This window comes from Mandrillus leucophaeus, unplaced genomic scaffold (assembly GCF_000951045.1).
Source record: "Mandrillus leucophaeus isolate KB7577 unplaced genomic scaffold, Mleu.le_1.0 Scaffold21, whole genome shotgun sequence".
In the NCBI taxonomy this organism is placed as follows: domain Eukaryota; kingdom Metazoa; phylum Chordata; class Mammalia; order Primates; family Cercopithecidae; genus Mandrillus; species Mandrillus leucophaeus.
The window spans coordinates 1252595-1278031 of NW_012102143.1; the positions used below are offsets into that span (position 1 = coordinate 1252595).

At 37.7% G+C, this 25437-nt stretch overlaps 1 protein-coding gene across 4 annotated transcripts in view; it reads left to right on the forward strand.

The window, feature by feature from the left end:
* The window catches only part of GIGYF2 (GRB10 interacting GYF protein 2), a 177152-nt gene that overhangs the window by 89152 nt on the left and 62563 nt on the right, over positions 1–25437 (forward strand). For 2 of the 4 annotated variants that reach the window (XM_011980239.1, XM_011980238.1), the window contains 6 exons: positions 6782–6961; positions 10331–10548; positions 10643–10805; positions 10893–11081; positions 14406–14602; positions 15720–15879. In XM_011980239.1, coding sequence (XP_011835629.1) covers positions 6782–6961; positions 10331–10548; positions 10643–10805; positions 10893–11081; positions 14406–14602; positions 15720–15879 — 1107 coding nt within the window. The remainder of the gene's footprint in view (positions 1–6781; positions 6962–10330; positions 10549–10642; positions 10806–10892; positions 11082–14405; positions 14603–15719; positions 15880–25437) is intronic. The other 2 variants (XM_011980241.1, XM_011980240.1) reach the window with 2 other exon arrangements.

Here is a 25437-nt window from a genome sequence, read left to right on the forward strand (position 1 = left end):
TTGGGCAGTTGTAAGCTCCAAGTCTCACAGCTGTAGATTTTGTTGGCTGAGTGCCTCTTTGCTCCATCTGAAGTTTTCCATAAACACTATTTTTGGCCGTGGGTCAAACATGCACACAGGTGCCCTTTTACTGCTCTTTCTCCTTAGGAAGTCCACTCAGTTAGACCAGGCAAAAACCAACACTGCATTTTAATTTAATTTAATTTAATTTTTAGATGAATCCTATTTGGACTTAATACGCTGAGATTGTAACAACCAAGTGTTTATTGCCACTGGGGAAATTATTTATATATGTAGTACATATGTATTTTAGCACCTTTACACAATTTGCTTTTAACATAAGGACATAAAATATACGTTTTCCTCATACTCATGTTTGCTGTATTGAACGGAAAAAAAGACATTTAAAATTTGTGTTTCTTTGCCTTTTGAGGGTCACAGACACCTTTAAAATTCTGATGAAAGCCGTAGACCCTTTTCCCTCAAAGAAGAAGAAAGCACGCCAGCACAGAGTGCACTTCCAGTGCAAGGCTTCACAGCCCTGAGCTCATTCACTGACTGTAGATTAGGAATATTTGGTCCAGGCATGAGTTTGTAAATAATTCAATACGGTTTACTTTAAAATCATCTTGTTTGTAAATCTGTTAAGATTTTAAAAATAAGTCAACTGAAATACAGTATTTGGTTAGTCGACTTAGTCATGGTGCTGACGTTACAGAAGGAGGAAGCCTTTGATTTTGAATGCTGAGGAAGGGCCATGTAACTCTCACTCAGTTTAGTCTTCGTTACTATGAATTGTTGGAATTTTTAGACGTGAAGGGAACTTAGAGGTCATCTTCTAAACTGCCCATGAATGACTAATATTTATCATTTATTTATTTTTAATTATATTATTATTTTTGGAGACAGAGTCTCGCTGTGTTGCCCAGGCTGGAGTGCAGTGGTGCAGTCTTGGCTCACTGCAACCTCCATCTCCTCGGTTCAAGCGATTCTCCTGCCTCAGCCTCCTGAGTAGCTGGTACTACAGGCATACACTACCAGGCCAGGCTAATTTTTAGTATTTTTAGTAGAAACTGGGTTTTGTCATGTTGGCCATGCTGGTCTCAAACTCCTGACCTCAGGTGATCTGCTCGCCTTGGCCTCCCAAAGTGCTGGGATTATAGGAATGAGCCAATATGCCTGACCTATTATTTATTTTAAATTATATCAGGAATACATATACATATATATTTTTTTAAATTCAAATTACAAAGGTGACGGTCTCCTTGGCACTCCCACCCACCCATCCAAATTTACACAAGTAAATCTGTAATCAATTTGGTTAGAAGGGATTTATTTTAATATTTTAGGGGATCGCTTAGATACAGTATAATTTTTAGTTATAGTAGTAGTAATTGGAAATGTGCGTTTTTATGACTGTGTTTGAAGTCACCTTCTAAATAATTTCTAGAATAAAATTTTTATATTGAAGAGGTTGGTCTTAACCATTTTTTTTTCAGGAGCATACATTTTGAAATCATTCTGTGGGAAGATGAAAACAAATTTAGTACTATGTCTCCCCTTTTTAGAGATGTTGACACTTTCCCCAAGATGTACCGTGCATGATTTGTCTACTACCCTTTTAGCTTGTTATGCTTAAATCCCAGATCTCCTTCTTCCCATTTCAGTTTCTCTAGAATTTCTGGCTGCTTCCGGTGGGTCAAATTTATGAGTGAACCATTAAGAATCATTTAGTGTAGAAATAAACCATAGGTTAGGTGTTTCAACACTGCCTAGGTTCTGTTTCTGATTTGGTTATGATTCAGCTGTGTCGCCTTGGGAAAACCACCTTACAGGTATCCCTGTCCTTGCAGAAGCAAGAGAGTTAATGATGGTTGACTTAATCTCTTGTGGTTATTATGAAGATCAGATGAGATATATTAACACATTTTGTCAGCTGAATTAGGTTACTTATTTACCTGTGTGTCTTCGTTACATGGACCTGGAGATCAGGTGCTGTGTCTGAGCCTTATCTTTGTTTTTAATCCTGTGTCTCTGTGTTTGTCTGTAAAGGAGTGAGTCATTTAATGATTGCTAGAGGTTTGAGTAAAACAAACAAGCAAACAAATGGTGAATTAGTACTATTTCTTTCTTAAAATTTTTTTACGTTTTAAAAATTATAGGTAAATATAGAGATGAGGTCTCATCATGTTGCCCAGCCTGGTTTCAAACTCCTAAACTCAAGTGATCCTCCCTCCTCGGCCTCCCAAAGTGCTAGGATTACAGGCACGAGCCACCATGCCTGGCTGGTAGTACTATTTCCTTGGAAAAATATTCAGTAGTAGTAAACTAAGTTGAGCATACTGCGACCTAGCAGTTTTGATGCTAAATATATAGCCAACAGAAATCCAAACATATACTTACCAAACTCATGTCCAAGAATATTCATAGAAGCACAATTCTTATGATAGCAAAAAGGTAGAAAACAACCTAAATGTCTCTAAGCAGTAGAATAAGACTAATACAGTGTGATTTGTTTATACAGTGAGATCCTGTACAGCAATGTAAAAGACCGAAATATTCCCTGTAACAATGAGAATGAATCTCCTGTGCTTGCTGCGGCAGCACATACACTAAAATCGGAACGATACAGAGAAGATTAGCATGGCCCCCGTGCAGGGAGAATGAGTCTTTCATAATGTTCAGCAAAAGAAGCCAGATATAAGTGAATATTCTATTTTATAAAAAAGTTTAAAAGCAGACAAAGCTAATATTTGGGGCTAGATACTAGGATACTAGGATAGTGTTTATCTTGGGAAGGGCTGATTTGGGAGGACACATGAAGATTTTTGAGGCTCCTTAAAATCTTTTTTTAAAAAATCTAAGGTGGTAGTTAAATTATATGTATTTGCTTTATGAAAACTCTTTGACATTTGTGATTAGTGTACTTTTAAAAAATGTTTTCTTAAAGAGGTGGGGAGATGAGTGAAGTCCATTTAAAAGTTCTTAAGGTCTTTTCACCCTTGCGAAAATGAGCACGGCCCCTGGAGGCAGAACTTACATGGCTTGATGAAAAATGTGGCTGTACTAACAAAAGAGAAACAAATTTAAAACAACCTTGTGATTCTCAAACCGTTGGAAAACCTGTAGCTCATAAAGTTTGAATGACCAATTCTGCATTCCTTGTTTCAAAAAGGATTTGAGGCAGAAAATTTGAAGATAAAGAGGAAAACAACACCAAAGAAAGAATGATGAGATTTGGAGTCATTAGACCTGGTTTCAAATTCTGGCTCCAATTATTTTTTGTTTTGTTTTGTTTATTATTTTTGTTTCTTTTATTTATTTTTTAAGTGTTTTGTTTTTTATTCTTTTTTTTTGGCTCTAGTTCTTATCTGCACACCTTGACTAGTGAAGACCCGTTTCCTCATTTGTGAAGGAGGGGGTGGAGGTGTTGTGGAGAATGAAGTAGCCTGAATTTACATGAATACTAGTTCCAAACCATTCTACATGAATATTGGTTCAACCCATTTTGAACAATACTTGTTCAGAAATTTCTATAAAGGAGCTTAAATTTTGTTTCTAGGTGATTATTTACACATAATAACTTCTTTTTTTTTTTTTTTAGTTTACTAAGTCAGATCTAGGTGTGTGTGTGTTTGTTTGAGACAGAGTTTCACTCTTGTTGCCCAGGCTGGAGTGCAATGGCACGATCTCAGCTTAACGCAACCTCTGCCACCCGGTTCAAGTGATTCTCCTGCCTCAGCCTCCCAAGTAGCTGGGATTACAGGCGTGCGACACCATGCCTGGCTGATTTTTTTGTATTTCAGTAGAGACGGGGTTTCTCCATGTTGGTTAGGCTGGTCTTGAACTTCTGACCTCAGGTGATCCGCCTGCTTCGGCCTCCCAAAGTGCAGGAATTACAGGTGTGAGCCACCATGCCCGGCCTCAGATCTATTTTTTTACTTGTAGCGTCAATAAAGTTTACTTATGTACCAGTAACAATTACATACAAGGTTCAAAAATTTAGCTCCCTGAAATTCAGCATCCCTGAAATTCAATGGATAGGATTTTCTCATAACATGATCACATTTTTAAACAGCCTGTTTAGGGCAACAGTTGGAAATACGTGATAAAGAAACCGAATAAATTATGCAGAAGTGCCGTTCTACATAATTTACTAAGAGATCAAGGCAGAAGGATCACTTGAGGCCAGGAGTTCAAGACCAACCTAAACAACATAGCAAGACCCCCATCTCTGCAAAAATGAAATGAAATGAAATTTTAAAATTAGCTGAGTGTGGTGGCATGTGCCTGAGGTTCTAGCTACTTACACAAAATAATTTCTAAAAGCTGCAATATAGTTTTTGATATATCAGATATTACATAATAGCCACAATAGATTTAGATTATGACTTCTCAGGTGATATAATTTGGATGTTTGTCCCCTTCAGATCTCATGTTGAAATGTGGTCCCCAGTGTTAGAGGTGGGGCCTGGTAGGAGGTGTTTGGGTCATGAGGGTGGATCCCTCGTCCCCTCCCCACGGTAATGAGTTCAAGAGTCTGGGATCTCTGTCATCTTTCTGGTTCCCTCTCTCACCACGTGACATACTTGCTCTTACTTCACCTTCCACAATGAGTAACAGCTTCCTGAGGTGTCACTGGAAGCCATGCAGATCCTGGTGCCATGCTTGTATAGCCTGCAGAACCATGAGCCAAATAAACTTTTTTTTTTTTTTTTTTAAATAAATTACCCAGCCTCAGGTATTCCTTTATAGCCATGCAAAATGGACTAATAAACCAAGGAAAGCCAGAATATAATTCTGACATTCCAGACACATCCTGCAAGGTCATAGATAATAAAACCCTTACCTGGTGGTTGAAAACAGCAAACATTTATTATCTCAGTTTCTGTGGGTTGGGAATCTAGAAACATCTTATCCTAGCTGGGTGGTTCTGACCCAAGGTTCTTGTAAGGCTGCACTCAAGGTGTCAGCCCATGCTGCAGTCTCTCAAAGCTCAACTGGGGTTCCATCCACTTCCAGACTTACTCATGTTTCTGGTGGTAAGCCTCAGTTCTTTGCCATGCGAGCTTCTCCACAAGGTCTGTGTCACTACATGGCAACCAGTGTCCTTCAGAGAAAGTGTCCAAGATGGAAACTGCAGTCTTATTTAATATTGTAAGTGGCATCTCATCACTTCAGCTGCATTCTGTTAGTCCAGCTCATAATTAGAGGTAGAGGATTCCACAGAGATCAGCAGACTAGGATTGTTGGTGAGCTCTTAGAGACTGCCCACCACAATAAGAAAGCAGCAGATCATGTCTTCCCATTCTTCCAAGATATTTTATCTTTCAATAGAATGATACCTTAGTAGCAGACTAACAACCATATGGGCAAGCAGGATGCTGAATCTCAATATATGTAAGATGGAATATAACAGAATGACCAGAAATTAGAATCTCATTTTCATATGCTGTTGTTCAATTTTTTTTTTCACTTTTAGTATGGATTAATTAAAAGGATTGAGTTTGTCATTACGAGAACATGAACTTTTATTGTCATAAACTGAGGACATCAATGTATGTTATTCTGGATTTCCTACTATTTTGATGTGAGATTTTATAAATGTTATGAGTTATATATGTTAGCACATGTGGAATGGTGACTGAATAATTTGTTTGCACAATTTAGAATAATCTTGTCCTTTTAAAATAGCAGTTTAGTTTACTTGGTATACCAGGCTCTCTTGACATTAATGTAACTTTTTAGATATTAAGTTAGATATAGCTTAACTTTGAATTTTGTCCAAAAGCAATTTATGGTATGCCTGTATTGTATTAGGTGCTAGAGTAAATGAGGTTATACTACTTTTCAATTTTTATTTTTATTTTTGGGGGGCAGTGGGGGACGGAGTCTCGCTCTGTCGCCCAGGCTGGAGTATAGTGGTATGATCTCTGCTTACTGCAACCTCCGCCTCCTGGGTTCAAGTGATTCTCCTGCCTCAGCCTCCTGAGTAGCTGGAATTACAGGCACTTGCCACCACACCCAGCTAATTTTTGTGTTTTGAGTAGACACGAGGTTGCACCGTATTGGCCACACTGGTCTCCAACTCCTGACCTGTGATCTGCCCTCCTCGGCCTCCCAAAGTGCTGGGATTATAGGCGTGAGCCACCATGCGGCCTACTTTTCAGTTTATAATCTGTTTTGGAATAAAAGAGGGCCTGACATGTACAGATACCATGTTTAGGCAGAATCACCAGTAGGTGTTGGTTATATAAAGTGTGTTGTATAATGAAAAATATCGTATAACTTTAAAAAGTATGTGCTGGTAAGGAGGGATTGGCAAGATACAGTGTTAGTGAAAACAGCAAACAAAACAACATTTATAACATCCAGAGGGTGGCGTTTGTGCGTGTGGATGAGGGAGCTATGTATACATGTGTAAGTGTACCCACAGACAGTGTTTGGAAGACTTTATAAGAAACTTGATGATGGTTACTTCTGGGGAATATGACTGTGAGGGTCTTGTGTAGGAAGATGGACTTTCCATTACATGGCTTTTAAAAAAAAAAAAACTGTACATAATATTTTTGTTAAAAAATAATTGCACAGTCTGTGAACATTCAGCCTTAAGAAATGTGTCTAATAATATATGCAAATACCCACAGTTACTTTAGTGATTTTTTCCTGAATATTGAAATGGACACATTTGCAGGAAAGCTTGATTTGAACTGTGAAGTTTGTTTTCAAAATCTTTACTGGCAGAGGCTCATGATTACTTACCATATTATTTTCTTTATAGGGAGACCAAATTTTGAGGAAGGTGGACCAGCATCAGTAGGGAGAAAGCATGAATTTACACGCTCAGAAAGTGAAAATTGGCGCATCTTTAGAGAGGAACAAAATGGAGAAGATGAAGATGGAGGTTGGCGACTAGCTGGATCAAGGAGGGATGGAGAGAGGTGGCGACCTCACAGTCCTGGTAAGAATTCTGAGTAAAGGTCCATAGGAACTGAAATAAGGGGAAGTTTGATGGAAATAGGGATTAAATGGAAAAGATAAACTGGCTTAAAAAAGGTGGGGGAGGATTCATATTATTTATGCTGTCACAGTTTTATTACTAGAAAAAATTGCAACATAAAAATTTCCTGCTACATCTGTTCAGTTGATTGAAATCACTTTTCTATTTTTCTGGGGCAAATAGTGTAGTTTAATGGGAAGCACCTGCTCTCAACTGCAAAAATGAGGGTTTCATTCAGTTTTGTCTATCTCTAAATCTTTGAATCTTTTTTTAGTATTCTTTAAGATTTATAAATGTATAAAATTATACACTTGAAATATGTGCTTCCCTCCCCAACAGTGGGTGTTTTTCCTAACAAGAAAGGGTTTATTCTTTCATTTTTTCCCCTTGAAAATGTGATTTAACCTTATTTGAAGAATAAGCTTTAAAGCTAGGTCAGAAACATAATCACAAGTTCATTCTTATGTCCTTCTAACTTTAGAAGAAGGAGAGAGAATAGTACTGATTAGTGGTTTTTAAAGTTCTTCTGTTTGTCTCTTAAGAATGCTTCAAACTGTTCTTCTTGGACATTAGATATGCTAGTAATTGAAGACACTAGTGCTTTGTGTTAAAGTTCATATCCTACCACAGTGCTGATTCCATGCCTCATGATAATCAGATGCAACTGTAGTTCCAATCGTGGGGTCATGCAAAACTGAAGCACACAAAGTATGTGCATGCCCTATGAATTTCATGTGTATGACAGTATTTTATCAACCATGTGCCAGAGAGGCTTACCTTTAATACAGGAAATCATGATAATGTAAACTGTTTTCACTTTTAAAAATCAAGTTTTTAGCAAAACCACTAGCTTAGATCTGGGTAGACATTATAACAGGCATTCAGAGTATTTTAAGGAAGTGGTAGGTAGATAGAAACATACTGAAGTTAATGTTTGGGTAGGGTTAGGATGCTTTTATACCAACTCTTCAAGGCTGCCTCTTCGGTGGGTTTTCTGTCATTAGTGGGCATTGTTTACATCACAAGATCTAGACAATTTTCATTAGTCTGTGTCCTGAGCCAAATGTTATAGTTCTCTAAAAGGCATTTTATGCTGAGCTTGTCCGTAGGCAGAGGGTTTGTAGACTATGTTCCCAACAAGCATTCAGTGAAGAATGGATAGGATCTGGGTTGAGAGAGAAACGAAATTCCAGCTGATCAAAAACAAACAAGGTGAATGTTTTGGAAGATGAACAATGTTTTTTGAGCCCAAATGTCTGATGTTGATTCTATTAAAGGGAGTTTATCAAAGTACCTCTCACCCAACAACTTAGAATTTGGATATATATTATCTTCTCATCTTTTCTAAATCTTTCTTTCCCCCTAATATTTGACTTTCATGTCATTTTTGTCATCAACTTGTGTATCTTCCAGAACTTTTAATCCATATACATATATGTTTTTTCAGTCACACCTGTGGCTGAAATCCATATATTTTTAAAAGATAGTTTGGGGGATACAAAGATATATGGGTCTGAAAAAACAGTGTAAATGCATTTTAAATAAAGAATACTATTCACTTTTTAAACCCAGTATATTCAAAGTATAGCCTGATTATAGCAGTTTTCATATGTTAACTCTTAACATTTGTTAGTTTATGGTTAATCTTTTATTAAGATTTGAGTAAAACTTTAAATTATTTTAACTGCTTTTATCTTTATGAAAACAGGATCCAACTTTAGTTTAGATGCAGAGTCTGTAAATCAGCAGTCGGCCTTAATAAGTACCTTACATGTCTTACTTGCTGTATTTAGTTTTGTGAGTAAAATTTTATGAAACTACTGGTAAGATAACATTATGGGATATAAAATAGGGCTTCCAGCTGGATGCCTATGGAGGTGAGACCATGAAGGACAGGAAGGCATCCAGTCTGGGAGCTGAACCTAAGAAACTCAGTAAGAGGAAACATGAGCCAGGTACCTAGAAGGATAGATTCCTATCATGATGTACATTTAGACTGTTAGAAATGAAAGCAGTACAGAGGGCTCTGGAATTCATTTGATCATGAAGACTTTTTTCGCATAATGGCTCAAGGTTTCCATGTAAGCAGTCTGGGTATAAAATTCCTTAGTTCTCATAGGAATTAGTAAATAGTGTTTTGTTATTGTTACATGAAGGGATGGGAGTGTGGGAATAAGATTTCTTTTTGTGAGTGGCTTATCAGATGCTACCTGTATTTGGCTTTTTAACATTTTGCCCTTTGTTTTCCAATTTGATTTTTAGATTGCTGGTTTTTGCAAATTTTGTCTCAATAGTGAGAACATTTAGCTCTGGCCACATTTCTTTTTCTTATCCCCCACAGAGAATGCAGTCAAGGATGGAAAATTCTAATAGGTTAAAGCCTACTTTTTTTTTTTAAGACTCTTTAAGACTCTGTCAGAGTCTAGGTCTGTCAGATTTTAACAAGAGTTTCCGTTTCTTTTTTTTTTTTTAGAAAAATACCTTAAGTAGGATCTTTTATTATTAGGCAGTCTTTTTTTCTGTTGGGAAATGTAGATTTAGGAATGTCCCTGGGAGTGTTATATGGATAGGGAGAATTAAGAGATGAGAAAGAAGGGAAAGGAGAGTAAGCATGTTATTGTGGAACAAGCAGCAGAGGGTACAGAATTGGATTTTAGTTCTACTTTGCCATATGTGAGTTACTTCTGCTGGCAAAGTTTTAGTTTCTCCTTAAACTATAAAATTAGGATAGTGGACTTTATAAAATCTCTGTGACAACTTTCAGCGCTGTAAATTTCATGAATTTTGGGGGGAGAATCAGAATTACAAGTGGGAACCTGGCATTAATAAATAGGCATGATGAGTTTGATATTATAAATCGACATAGGGAGCTGATTTTATCCATAAACGATATTTTCATGGGAAGAAAGAAAATGCTTTAAGATTGGGCAAAGGGAAGGTATAATCTTCAGTATGGAAGGATGTCTAGTGCATTAAGTCTGGATGAGGATTTGGCGGCTAATCGGTATTTTAATCAAGTACCTAGGACTTACTAAATAAGTGCTTACTTGGAATACAGTGTCCTTTAACTGTGCTTCATTTTAGATTTATCTTTTAAAGCTTTAGAGTATGTTGCATGGCTCAGTACTTAAGTACTGTTGTCGTCTCATAATGGTATGTATACTCTGAACTCTGAACTTACATTTAGTTGCCTAATGTTCTCTTTACTAGGTCAGTCCATTTGAGTTTGCAGTCACTTGTAGTTTTCTCCTTTATTTTCTATTCCTGATTTTCTTTTTCAAATACTGTCATAAAACTTTTCTAAGGTTTGTGTCCTCCTTCTCATCTCAGATGGCCCTCGTTCTGCAGGCTGGCGGGAACACATGGAACGACGTCGAAGGTTCGAGTTTGATTTTCGAGATAGAGATGATGAAAGGGGTTACCGAAGGGTTCGCTCTGGCAGTGGGAGCATAGATGATGACAGGGATAGCTTGCCCGAATGGTGCTTAGAGGATGCTGAAGAAGAAATGGGCACATTTGACTCATCTGGAGCATTCCTCTCTCTAAAAGTAAGAAATGTGTTTTAAATGTCATGACCAACATTAACCTTATATACCAAAGCCAAATCTGCTGTTGATCTTTGGTTTTATTCTCTTGCTACAGAAAGTGCAGAAAGAGCCTATTCCAGAAGAGCAGGAGATGGACTTCCGGCCTGTGGACGAAGGGGAGGAGTGCTCTGACTCTGAGGGTAGCCATAATGAGGAGGCCAAAGAACCTGATAAGACAAATAAGAAAGAAGGAGAGAAAACAGATAGAATAGGAGTTGGTAAGGCCTCTTCTTGCCCTTTACTTTTTTTTTCCTCCATCAAACCAAAACTTTCCTAAGTTCAACTAAGATTACTTCGTGTTCCAGAAGCTAGTGAGGAAACTCCCCAGACCTCATTATCATCTGCTAGACCAGGCACTCCTTCAGACCATCAGTCTCAGGAAGCATCACAGTTTGAGAGGAAAGATGAACCAAAAACCGAGCAAACGGAAAAAGCTGAAGAGGAGACTCGGATGGAAAATAGTCTACCAGCCAAAGTGCCCAGCAGAGCGGATGGTATGTATTTGTGGGAATAGACAAGCTAAAATAGGATTCTGCTGAGGCCAGTGATCATTGATAAGATAGGCTTCTACTTATGCCTCCTAGAACTGCTTTTAGTGGGTGAATTATCAGAATAGATTATTTTACCAGTAAACCCAGTCAAGGAGGGCTTCTCACTTATGTGTCTGTCTCAGAATTTACCAAAACAGAGAATCTGCAAGGGTGGAGCTCTGGAATCTCCTGTCCTAAGGTGTTATGACATAGCCACCGTGTCATTACTAGTGAACTGGGTGTCAGATCCTTTGCATTAGTTTGATTCCCATATCAGACAGTTACCTTCCTTTCATGTGTTGACTGATTATGTGCCCAGCTTAAATTACCAGATGACACACCAAAATGCCATTGTTCTAAAAGAGGCCAAGAAGAGAACATATATGAATCTGTGGCACAATAAGCTTAAAATATATCTCTTTTTCAGTGTTAATGTATTGGTTTAAGTTGCTCATACACTTTATTAGGCAATATTAATGCTCATTTCCATGTTTCTTCTTGTACATATTAGAAAATGTCATTGTAATGCCTGACGTTGAAGGGTTGCTTGATTCATTTACTGTAAAGATTCATACCTTGTAACATGACATATGAGACACTGCACAATCTGGCATCTGCTTCCCTTTGTGCAGTTTCATTGCCAGCCTCTTTACCTCCCTCACATTCTACTCACCAGCCTCAAAGCCTTCTAGGTCCTGAAATATCTCCTGTTTTCTAGGGTTCATACCTTAGCACATCGTTTTCTCTGTTCTTGAAACTCTCTTCCATCTAAAGCCCCCAGACTAGGGTAGGTGTCTTCTTCCTTTGTTTCTTAAACAATCAGCCTTATTTCTAACATAGCATTATAATATCATAAAGATGTTTATTACCTTGTTTTCCCAGTAGACTGATACTTTGAGAACTCAAACCAAGAATTTTTCAATTTTTTAAATGTCTAGAACAAAGCTGATTTTTTTTTTTTTTTAAAGAGATGAGATTCACTGGGTGTGATGGCATGTGCTTGTAATCCCAGCTACTTGGAAAGCTGAAATGGGGGAGATCACTTGAGCCCAGGAGTTTGAGAACAGCGTGGACAACATAGCAAGACCCCGTCTCTAAAAACAAAACGAACAACAACAAAAATGAGACAAGGCCTCGCTATGTTGCTCAGGCTGGATCCGAACTCCTGGGCTCAAGTGATCTTCCTGCCCTTAGCTTCTTGAGTAGCTCAGCAAGTACTTGAATCTGTACTCTACATAGCAGGCACTGTGAGACTGGTATATCTTTGAGACAGTTTGATTTGTAGTAGGATATGCCCCAGAACTACTTGTGGTACATTCTTTTGAATAAACATGCTTGAAGCCTTATTCAGGAGATTCTTGGATCAAGTCTAGATATGCATATTCTGAGACGTCGTCAGAGATATACATTAAAGGTCAAAACTCCAGATTTATAGTGTGTAGGGGAGATAAAGCGTACGTGTATCACTATTCCAGAGCACAAAGTAAGATAAGGGTTCACTGCTGGCAGACTCTGGGGATACTTCAGGAAGTAGGTGGTCTCTGAACACATCTTGGAATAGTAAGTAGAATTTGGAGGTAAGTGTAGCTAGATGAATTGGGAGAAGGCATTCCAGTACTAGGGAGCAGTGAAAGCTGAAGTGAAGAAGTGGGACTGATCCAGGCTTGGGCAGGAAATCAACGTTTTTATTTGATGAAATATGAAGTGTGAAAAGGAGGATATTGGGAAACATGGTTAGAACATGGATTTGACAGCGGGGTGTAGACTATCTTGTGATGACAGTTCGGCTTCACTCTGACCACTTAGACTCCTGAGCAGTCACTATGGGGTAGGTAGTACACCTGTAAAGGGAAGTTGTGGCAGAGGAGATGTTAAAATAAGTATTGGCAGGACTCAGTCATTGACTGGATATCAGGTTAAAGAAGAGGCAAGAGCCAAAGAGGATTATAAGAGGATTATGGTGCCATTCACATGAAAAGAAGAGGGAAGAGCCAAAGAGCCTGAGAGGATTAGGGTGCCATTCACCATAGAGTGGAAGTCGAGGAGCACACTGGGGAGGGAAGAGAATAAATTCAGTTTTGAACAGTAATTCTGAGGTGTTGATGAGAAGAAATTAAGTGGGGATGGCCAGAGAGCAGTTGTGAATGAGGGACTGTAGTTAGATGGGAAGAGTTTAGGGCTAGAGAGAGAATGAAAATTGAAAATATTGCATGCACTTATTAGGGGTAAGAAGAAAAGTAGACTGAGATTAGAACTTTGAGTAAATCCCATTTTTAAAGGGTAAAGGAAGAGGAACCAGAGAAAAATCCTCAGAGGTAAAAGTAGAGATAGGAGAGTAGAGTGCAGGGAAACTAAGGAATGGGCTAGCTTAGAATTGAGTTGATAATGTCAGATGCTACTAAGAGATTGGATGAGGAAGACTAGGAAAAGCCATTGTATTTGGCAACTTTGTGTCACTGCTTATCTTTGAGAGAGGAGCTTTACTGGAGAGATGAGAGTAGAAGTCCCCTTACAGCAGGTGTGCGTAAAGTGGAGACAGCACGTATAGACTATCCTTTTAAAAAGTTTGGCAAAGAATGAGTCAGTGAGAGGAGCAGGAATTTGGAGAAGCTATCTGTAATTGAGCAAACAAGATTTCAAAGGGGAAACTGCAATTATACCTAATTATTCCATCCCCCTTTTCCTTCTTAAGAGCCTGCACACTGAGAGGTTAGAAATAGGAACCAAGACAGAACCTCTTTTGTAATTTGTATTCCTATTGAGAAGAACATCCTGCTCTGTACAGGTAGACTGCAAGTGCTTCTCATTATCCTACAAGATGTAATGTATTGAATTATATTAATAATGACTTGAAACAGGTACTTAAGGAGCATAATCATTGATATTTTCAGTAAAGGTTTTGATGAGAGATGACATAATCTTTGAGAAGATTTAGGGTGCATTGATAACTATCCTTTACAATTGGAGACATGTTATGAAGAAAGGATTAGACTGATTGTTTTTAAGAGGTCAGCTTATAACTGGGTAGGTACTCTGGTGACACAGGTAAGCCCTGGAGAATCACCTTTTAGGTACCTTTTAACTCTTACCTTTTGTCATTCTGTGTAGGTAATTTTGTCATTCTAGGAAGCAATATTACATTTTTCCATTGAAGTAACTTCACTGTTCATGACAGGGCTCACATTTCTGTTGGACCCAGTTAGCAGGCTGTGCGACTTGATAATGTAGTTAGCCTTCATACAAGTCTCTGTATTTCAAAGGATTTTCATCTTATTTTTTTCCCCCTAGAAATGGTTGCTGATGTCCAGCAGCCCCTGTCGCAGATTGCTTCAGATACAGCCTCTCCTCTTCTCATACTTCCACCTCCTGTTCCCAATCCTAGTCCTACCCTCCGGCCAGTTGAAACGCCAGTTGTAGGTGCTCCTGGTATGGGCAGTGTTTCCACAGAACCCGATGATGAAGAAGGTCTCAAACATTTGGAGCAGGTAGAAATCCTGTTAATTCTTTTTGTCGCCTCTTAAACTGCCATAAAAATTAACAGGCATTACATGAATATTCAAATATAAAACTTTTGTCACTAGATTTTAAGTACTGGAAAAATTGGAAATTTAGTGTTTATTTGTATAAGTAATTGTCTTTCAATTCATTTCATGCTTATAAGTTTCTGCTATGTAGTAGTCATTATGTCAGGTTATTTTTTGCTCTTAGGTGGCCCCTAGCTATTTACTTTTCTTTTTTCTTTTTGGACATTAGTGGAATGCCAAAAATGGTGAGTACAAGCAGCTGTGGATGGTCACTGTATCTTCTGTAATTTTTGCTTCAAGTATAACGGGGAAAATAGTTAAACTGTCAGAGCATTAACATCTTATTCATGTCTCTAAATTTCCCCAAGATTGTGTATACCATTGTTATATGTAAAGTAAGTGATAGCTTGCTTTTCTGTGAAAGAATTTCTCTTCCCTTTGGGTTGGGATGGTTAGTGGCAGGAAATGCTGAAGAAAGGAAAAAGTGAGATAGTGTCTTAATAAGACTTGTAAGAGATTTTATTTATAATCTATTAATTGAGCCTTTTGTTCTATTAACATTCTTTTTACAGGTTTAGTTTATACCGTTTAGAGTTGACCAGTAGCTTATTAGTTTAAAAAGTACTCTTAGCCAGGCAAGGTGGTGCGTGTCTGTAGACCCAGCTGCTTGGGGAGACTGAGGTAGGTGGATCGCTTGATCCCAGGGATTCAAGAACAGTCTGGGTAGCATGATGAGACCTCGTCTCTATTAAAAACAAGCAAAGTACTCTTACTAGTGTTGATTTGAACCCGGGGCTTTGATCCGGAGCAGTTTTTGTTTTAATCTTAGTTGATTTGATTAGTAATTTTGAGACCTTGAGCAAGACTTGGCATCTCTGAGCCTTAGTTTCCCCCTCTGTAAAATGAGGATAGTACCTGTTTCATGGCATTGTTGGGAGAAGTTACCTGCTATGTCCTTTGCATAGTGACTTTCATAGATCAAGTAGTCCAAAAAAAAAAAGGGAAGTCATTGTTACTATGTGTACAAGTACTAATTTAGGATCATTTGTTTCCTTGATTTCTGTTTTTCTGTTATTAGCAAGCTGAGAAAATGGTGGCTTATCTCCAAGACAGTGCACTAGATGATGAAAGATTGGCATCAAAACTGCAGGAGCACAGAGCTAAAGGAGTGTCAATTCCATTGATGCATGAAGCAATGCAGAAGTGGTATTACAAAGATCCTCAGGGAGAAATTCAAGGCAAGTCGTTCCTTTCTCCTTTAAGTACTGAAGTGTGTGCCATTACTTCCAGAATCTCTAAGAAGGGATTTGTTTAATTTGAATTATAGTAGAAAAAGAAGTCAACAAGCACACGCGCGCACACACACGTAGACTAGAAGTGTTTCTGATTTCAGGTGTTTTTAGATTCCTTCCCGATTTTGGAATAATTGCATTGTACATACCAGTTGAGCATCCCTAATCTGAGAAATCCAAATTCCATAATGCTCCATTGAATGTTTCCTTTGTGTGATGCTCAAAAAGTTTCAGATTTTAGAGCATTTTGGACTTCAGATTTTTGTATTAGAGATAGTCAACCTATGTGAAAATAATTTGAATACAGCCTGGTGTAGTGGCTCACGCCTGTAATCCCAGCACTTTGGGAAGCCGAGGTGGGTGGATCACCTGAGGTCAGGAGTTTGAGACCAGACCGGCCAACATAGTGAAACTCCATCTCTACTAAAAATACAAAATTAGCCGGATGTGGTGGTGGGTGCCTGTAATCCCAGCTTCTCAGGAGGGTGGCAGGAGAACCGCTTGAACCCAGGAGGCAGAGCCTGCAGTGACCCAAGATCACGCCACTGCACTCCAGCCTGGGCGACAGAGTGAGATGCTGTCTCAAAAAAAAAAAAAATTGAATACAAGGCAGAATGTGATGACAAATATAACAGGGATAATATTTAAGCAAATGTTTCAGACTTTTTAAAACTTAAGCAAAATGTTTAAGACTGTCAGCTCTGGCATCTCAGTTGGTTAAGGAGGCAGGTAACCTCCTCACCTTCTCTGTGTTTCCATTTCCCTGACTGTGAAAAGATGATGGCAGCAGTAGTGTTGGAGGACCTTAACTGTTTTGTTTTCAAGTGGAGTTGATAAAAATGGTAGAGAACTACTAAAAATGTCAGATAAAAGATAGTACTGTGTTACACATGAATCCCTTAGAAGATTTGTGTGGTGTATAAGTTCGATTAGAATGGGCACAGAGTGCTATCTGTCTATAAAGGATATTTGTTGATTCTTCATTTCTGCTTTTGAAATCTATCCTGTTACCCTGAAATTGGTTGGTCACTTCATATTAGTGTAATTTTAATGATAGCATTTTACTGTGTGCCTACCCTGTGAGCTCTCTCCAGTGAATTAACTCCCCATTCCACTCTCAATCCCCTTACCCTGCCTATTCTTCACAGCATTTATTACTACCTGGCATTTTACATATTTGTTCATTGTTTACAGTCTGGTAAGATATATGAGAGCAGGGCTTTGTGTGTCTGTGTGTGTTTTAATCAAATTAATTTGGGATAATCATAGCTATATATGTAATTATAAGGAATAATACAGAGAGATTACATATACCCTTTACACAGCTTCCCCTGGTGGTAACCTCTTGCAGAACTATAGTACAGTAACATAAGTGGGACATTGACATTTGTACAGTCAAGATTCAGAACATGGCTGATTGTGGTGGCTCATGCCTGTAATCCCAGCATTTGGAAGGCCAAGGTGGGTGGCCCACTTGAGGCCAGGAGTTCAAGACCAGACTGGCCAACATGGTGAAACCCCATCTCTACTAAAAATACAAAAATTAGCTGGATGTCGTGTCATGCGCCTGTAGTCCCAGCTGCTTGGGTGGCTGAGGCATGAGAATCACTTGAACCCAGGAGGCAGAGGTTGCCATGAGCCGAGATTGTGCCACTGCACTTTAACGTGGGTGACAGAGGGAGATTGTGTCTCCAAAAAAAAAAAAAGATTCAGAACTTTTCCATCTCCACAGAGATTCTTCAGGTTGCTCTTTTATAGCCACCTGAGCTTCCCTTCTACCCCCGCTCCTTTGTTAGCCTCTAGCAATGACTCATCTGTTCTCCAGCTCTGTGTTTTGTCATTGCAAGAATGGAATGGAATCACACTTTTGGAGATTGATTCTATTCACTCAGCATAATTCTCTGGAGATTAATCCAGGTTATTGCATATATCAATAGTTTGTGTCTTTTTATTACTGAGTAGTATTGTGTGATATGAATGTTATCAAAGTTTGTTTAACCATTCACCCATTGAAGGACATCTGGTTTGTTGAAGTTTTAGGGCTATAATGAATAAAGCTGCTATAAACATTTATGGACATGTTTTTGAGGGAACATAAGTGTTCGTTCCTCTGGGCTAAATGCCCAGGAGTGCAGTTGCTGAGTTGTATGGTAGTTGTATGCTTAGTTTTAAAAGAAACTGCCAAACTGTTTTCCAGAGTGGCTATACCATTTCATGTGCCCACCAACAATCTATGAGCGATGCAGTTTCTCCACATCCTTATCAGCATTTGATGATGTTGCTATTTTTCTGTTTTAACCATTCTGACAGGTGTGTGGTGATATCTCATTGGGGTTTTAAATTTACATTTCCCTAATGGCTAATGATGTTGATCATCTTTGCATGTTCTTACTGGCCATCTGTTTGTCCTGTTCATTCAAGTTTTTCTTCATGTTTAATGTCTTTTTTTGTTCATGTCCTAATTGGATTGTTTGCTTATTTTACATTTTTTAAAAATTCATTTTAAATATTGTATTAAAATACACATAAAATTTACCATCTTAGCCATCTTTAAATGTATGGTTCAGTGGTATTAAATACATTTTTAATGTTGTGCAACCATCATCCGTCTCCATAACTCTTTCATCTTCCCAAATTGGAATTGTGTACGTTAAACGATAATTCCTCATTTCCTCCAGTCCCTGGCAATTACCATTATACTATCTGTTTCTATGAATTTTACTATTCTAAGCACCTCATGTAAGTGGAATTGTACAGTATTTGTCTTTTGACTGGCTTATTTCACTTAGCATAATGTCTTCAAGGTTCATTCATGTTGTAGCGTGTGTCAAAATTTTCTTCCTTTTTAAGACTGAATAGTATTCCCCTGTAGGTGTATTACACATTTTGCTTATCCATTTCATCTATTGATGGACACTTGGGTTGTTTTCATGTTGCAGTTATTGTGAATAATGTTATGGGCCAGGTGCGGTGTGGTTCACGCCTGTAATTCTGACCCTTTGGGAGCCTGAGGTGGGAGGATTGCTTGAGCCCAGGAGTTTGAGACCAGCGTGGGAAACATGGAGAGACCTTGTCTCTATAAAAAAAAATTAAAAATTAACTGGGTGTGGGATGGTGTGTGCCTGTAGTCCCACCTACACAGGAGACTGTAGCAGGAGGATCACTTGAGCCCAGGAGTTGGAGGCCACAGTGAGCTGTGATAGTGCCACTGCACTCCAGCCTAGGTGACAGAGCAAGACCCTGTCTTTAAAATAATAATAATAATAATAATAATAATAATAATACTGCTTTGAACATGAAGGTACAACTATCTCTTTGAGACCTTGTTTTCAATCCTTTTGGGTATATACCAAGAAGCAGAATTGCTTGATCATGTGGTAGTTATATTTTTAATTTTTTGAGGAGCTACCATACTATTTTCCACAGTGACTGTACCATTTTACATTCTCAAAAACAGTCCACAAGGGTTTTAATTTCACCAAATTCTCACCAACACTTTTTTAATAGTAGCCATCCTAATGGGTGTGAGGTGGTATCTCATTGTAGTTTTCATTTGCATTTTCCTAATGATAAGGAATGTTAAGCATCTTTTCATGTGCTTATTAGCCGTTTGTATACCTTGTTTGGTGAAATGTCTATTCAAGTCCTTTGCCTTTTTTTTTTTTTTTTAATTGGGTTGTTAATTTTTTTGTTGCTGAGTTTCAGTTCTCTATATATTCTGGATGCTAATCCCTTATCAGATATATGATTTGTAAATATTTTCTCCCATTCTTTGGGTTGCCTTTTTATTCTGCTGATAATGTCTTATCATGCACTTTTTTTTTTAATTTTCAAGAAGTCCAATTTGTCTGTTTTTGCTTTGTTGCCTATGCTTTTGGTGTCATATCCTAGAAATCATTATTGTATCCAATGTTGTATAAAGCATTTGCCCTATGTTTTCTTCTGAGAGTTTTACCGATTTAGGTCATGCACTTAGATCTTTGATCCATTTTGAGTTTTTGAATATGGTGTTAGGTAAGAATCCAATTTCATTCTTTTGCATGTAGATATCCAATTTTCTAAGTACCATTTGTTAAAAAGACTGTCCTTTTTCCATGGAATAGTCTTAGCATCCTTTTCAAAATATTTGACCATGTATTCTGGTTCATTTTGGGGCTCTCTGTTCTATTTTATTGGTCTATATGTCTGTCTTTATGTTGGCATTACACTGTTTTGATTACTCTTTGTAGTAAATTTTGAAATCAGGAAATGTGAGTCCTCCAGCTTTTTCTTTTCTTTTCTTTTCTTTTTAGACAGGGTCTTTCTCTGTTGCCCAGGCTGGAGTGCAGTAGTATGATAATGGCTCACCATAGCCTTAAACTCCTGGACTTAAGTGATCCCACCCCAGCCTCTTTAGAACAAGCACACACCGCCACATTCAGCTAATTATTTTTCTTTTTTAGAGATGAGGTCTCAGCTGACATGTGCTGGCTCATGCCTGTAATCCCATTGCTTTGGGAGGCTGAGACCAGAGACCAGAGGACTGCTTGAGTCTGGGAGTTTGAGATCAGTCCAGGCAACATAGTGAGACCCTGTCTCTCACTTTTTTATTGTATTTTATTTTTTTTTGTTGTTGGAGACAGAGCCTTGCTCTGTCACCCAGGCTGGAGTGCAGTGGGGCGGTCTTGGCTCACTGCAACCTCTGCCTTCTGGGTTCAAGCAATTCTTTTGCCTCAGCCACCCAGTTAGCTGGGATTACAGGCATGAACCATTGCGCCAAGCCAAGAGATCCCACCCCATCTTATAAAGAAAAAAAGAGACAAATTCTTGCTATGTTGACCAGGCTGGTTTTGAACTCCTGGCTGTAAGTGGTACTCCCTGTCTTTCTTCTGCCATCTTGGCCTCCCAAAGGGGGATTATAGGTGTGAGCCACTGCGCCTGGCCAAAAAATTTTATTAATTACATTTTTAAATTGTCACATAAGAGACTGGGCGTGGTGGCTCATGTCTGTAATCTCTGCACTTTGGGAGTCTGAGGCGGGAGGATCACTTGAGTCCAAGAGTTTGAGACCAGCCTGGGCAACATAAGTGAGACCCTGTCTCTACAAATAATAAAAAATTAGCCAGGTGTGGTGGTACGCACCTGTATACCCAGCTACTTGGGAGGCTGAGGCAGGAGAATTGCTAGAGCCTAGGAAGTTGAGGCTGCAGTGAGTACAGCACTCGGCTTGAGTATCAGAGACCCTGTCTTTAAAAAAAAAAAAAAAAAGACATATATATTATATATTTGCTGTATACGACATGATGTTTTTAAATATGCATACATATTATGGATGGCTAAATCAGTTTGATTAACAAGCGTACTAATCATTTTTTGTAGTGAGAGCACTTAAAAATCTACTTGGCAGTGTTTTTTAAGAGTACAATACATTGTTATTAACTATAGTCATTGTTGCATGATAGATCTCTTGCTCTTTTTCAAGAAAGAAACATTGTTTTGGCCATTTGCCCTCTTTTGAGATTTCGTATGTATTTTAGGATGGATTTTCTGTTTCTGCAACAAGCATCATTGGGATTTTAATAGGGATTACCTTTAATCTGGAGATTGCTTTGTAACATTGTAACAATGTTAAGTCTTCCAGTCTGTGAACATGGATGTGTTTCCATTTATTTAGGTCTTTAATTTCTTTTAGCAGTGTTTTGTAGTTTTCTTTGTACAAGATTTTTACATCCTTAGTTAATCCCTAAGTATGTTATTCTTTTTGATGTTATTGTAAGGGAAATTTTTTCTTAATTTTCTTTTCAGATTGTTCATTGTTAGTGTATAGAAATGCAACTGATTTTTGTGTCTTGACTTTGTGTCCTGCCACTTTGCTGAATTTGTTTTTTACTTCTAACCTGTTTTTGAAAAAAGAGAATCTAGAATTTTCTGCATAAAAGACTATATATCATCTGTGAACAGACTTCTTCCTAATTTGGATGCTTTTTTTTCTTCTTCTTCTTCTTCTTGCCCAGTTGCTCTGACTAGAACATTTGGTACTATCTTGAATAGAGAGGTGGTGAAGGTGGGCATCCTTCCCTAGCTCCTGATGTTAGAGGAAAGCTTTCAGTCTTTCACTATTGAATATGATGTCCACTGTGGGATTTTTATATATGACTTTTATTGTATTGAGGTAGATCTATCTATTCTTAGTTTGTTGACCCTTATGAAAAGGTGATACTACTTCTGTGTCAATTAAGATGACCATGTGGTTTTTCCCCCCTTATTTTGTTAATATGGTAAATTACATTGATCAGTTTTCATATATTGATGCCTTGAACCATCCTTGCATTCTAGGAATAAATAAATCCCACTTGGATTATAGTGTATAATCTTTTTAATATATTACTGAATTTGCTTTGCTAGTATTTTGTTAAGAATTTTTGCATCAATGTTCATAAAGGATATTTGTCTATATTTTTCTTTAGAACCTTTGTCTGACTTTGATACCAGGGTAATTTTGGCTTCATAGAATTAGTTAGGAAGTATAGGCAGTCTTCCTTCCTTTTCAGTTTTTGGAAAAAGTTTGAGAAGGATTATGATTAGTTTTTCCTTAAATATTTGGTACGTTTTCACCAGAGAAGCCATCAGGGCAGGTCTTTCCTTTGTCCAGAGATTTTTTTTTTTTTTCCTAAGACAGAGTCTAGTCAGCCAGGCTGGAGTGCAGTGGCATGATCTCAGCTCACAGCAACCGCCGTCTCCCAGGCTCAAGCAGTTCTCCTGCCTCAGCCTCCTGAGTAGCTGGGATTACAGGCGTGCGCCACCATGCCTGGCTAATTTTTATATTTTTAGTAGAGATGGGATTTTGCCATGTTGGCCAGGCTGGTCTTGAACTCCTGACCTCAGGTAATCCGCCCGCCTCGGCCTCCCAAAGTGCTGGGATTACTGGCGTGAGCCACTGTGCCCAGCCTGTTCAGAGATTTTTGCTTACTGATTCTAGATACTAGTCCTTTGATGGATATGTGGTTTGCACATATTTTTTGTCGGTCTTTATCTTCTCATTTCATTCTCTTAATAGGGTCTTTCACAGAGCAAAAAGTTGTAAATTTTGATGAATACAATAGATAAATGTTTTTCTTTTATAGGTGGTTCTTTTTTGTATTAAGTTTAACAAGAACACTTTGCCTAAGCTTTAGATTCCAACAGTTTTTTTTTTTCATGGAAAAATTTTATAGTTTTTATATTTTACATTTAAGTTCGCGGTCCATTTTAAATTAATTTTCGTGTAAGCTAGTTTTTTTTTTTGCTGTTTTTTTTCTCAGTGAGTATCCATTTGCTTCAGGACCAAGAATGTCTTTTCTCTCTTAAATTGTTTTCTTTCACCTTTGTTAAAATTTAGTTAAGCATATTTGTGTGGGTCTATTTCTTTGTGGTTCTGTTTCTATTTCTACTTCTTAATTTTGTCCCATAGATCACTGTCTCTTCCTTCACCAGTACTATACAGTCTTGATTACTGTAGCTGTATAATAAGTCTTGAAATTGGGTAGACTGATTCTTCCCAGTTTAATCTTGTTTTTAAATTTTTTTTTTAACTTTGTAGTTCCTTTGCCTTTCCATAAAAATTTTTAGGATAATCTTGTCTGTATTTACTAAAAATCTTGTTGAGATTCTGATAGGAATTATGTTGAACTTCTGTATCAGTTTGAGAAGAATTGATGTCTTTACCATGTTAGTCTTTTAGTTCATGAACTTGGTGTGTCTGTCTGTGTCATTAGATCTTTGATTTCTTTCATCAGTGTTGTGTAGTTTTCAGCATACATTCTGTATGTATAGATTTACATCTGAGCATCTCAGGTTTTTTTTTTTTTTTTTTTTTTTCCCAGTGGTAGTAAATGTTTGAGCTCATTTATTAGCTCAAGGAGTTCTTTTTGCTTTCTGTTCTTTGGGTAGTTTCCTTGAGATTTTACATAGACAGTCATATTTATCCATAGATGGGGCAGCTTTATATCTTCATTTTAAATCTGTATGGCTTTTATTTGTTTTTGTTGCCTTATTGTGTGTTTGATCACTATATTGAGTGAGAGTGGTGAGAGTAGACATCCTTCCCTTGTTTTTCTGTGTTCTTTTAAAGGGAACACATTCAGTCTTTAATAATTAAATGTAATGTTAGCTGTAAGGTTTTTATAGATGTTCTTTATCAAGTTGAGGAAGTACCCATTCATTCCTGTTTTCTGAGAGTTTTTATTGTGAGTGGGTATTGGATTTTGTCAGATGCTTTTCCTGCCTCTGTTGATTGATCGTGTGATTTTTCTTTAACCGTTTCATGTGGTGGGTTATATTGATTGCTGTTCGAATATTGAACTAGCTTTGCATCCTTGAAATAAATACCACTTGGTCATGATACATAATCTTTTGTAGATACTGGTGAATTATATTTTCCAATATTTTGGTAAAGATTTTTGTATCTGTATTCATGAGGGATGTTGTTTTATAGTTTTGTTTTTTGTGTAGTTTTAGTATCAGGGTAATATTAGCTTCATAAAATGAATGGGAAAGTATGTCTTCCCCTTTTATTTTCTGAAAGAGTTTTTTTAGAATTGGCGTTAATTCTACTTTAAATGTTTGGTGGAGTTCTCCATTGAACCCACCTGGAGCCTTCTTTTTTGGAAATTAAAAAATTATATTTTCTATTTCCCTAGTAGTTTTAAAGTTATTTAAATGATCTATTTTATGTGAGCGAGTTGTGGTAGTTTGTGTTTTTAAATGAATTGGTCCATTTTGTCTGAGATATCAAATGTATATGTGTAGAGTTGTTTGTAGTATTTCCTTATTATCCTTTTGATGTCTGCAGGTTCTGTAGTGATATCTCATTTCTGATATTGGAAATGTGTGTATTTCTCTTTTTTTCTTGTCAGTCTTGCTAGAGGTTTCTCAGTTATACTGAAATTTTCTAAAAATTGGTTCTTTATTTCACTGCATTTTCTCTCTTGCACTGAAATAGAGAGTTGTTCTTATTTTCAGTTTTATTTCTACTCATTTCTTTCCTTCTGATTGCTTAGGGTTTATTTTATTTTATTTTATTTTATTTTATTCTATTTTATTTTATTTTATTTCTTTTCTTTTTGGAGACAGTCTTACTCTGTCACCCAGGCTAGTGTACAGTGGCGTGATCTTGGCTCACTGTAACCTCTGCCTCCTGGGTTCAAGTGATTCTTGTGCCTCGGCCTCCCAAGTAGCTGGGATTACAGGCACGTGCCGCCACACCCAGTTAATTTTTGTGTTTTTAGTAGAAATGGGCTTTCACCATGTTGGCCAAGGCTTATCTCAAGTGATCTGCCTGCCTTGGCCTCCCACAGTGCTGAGATTACAGGCATGAGCCACCATGCCCAGCTTTATTTTGTTCTTTTTAGATTTATGAAGTGGGAGCTTAGATTATTGATTTGGAACTTTTTCTCTTTTCTAATGGAAACATTTAATACTATACATTTCTCTCTCAGCACTTCTTTAGTTGTATCCCACAAAATTAGATATGTGTATTTTCATTAT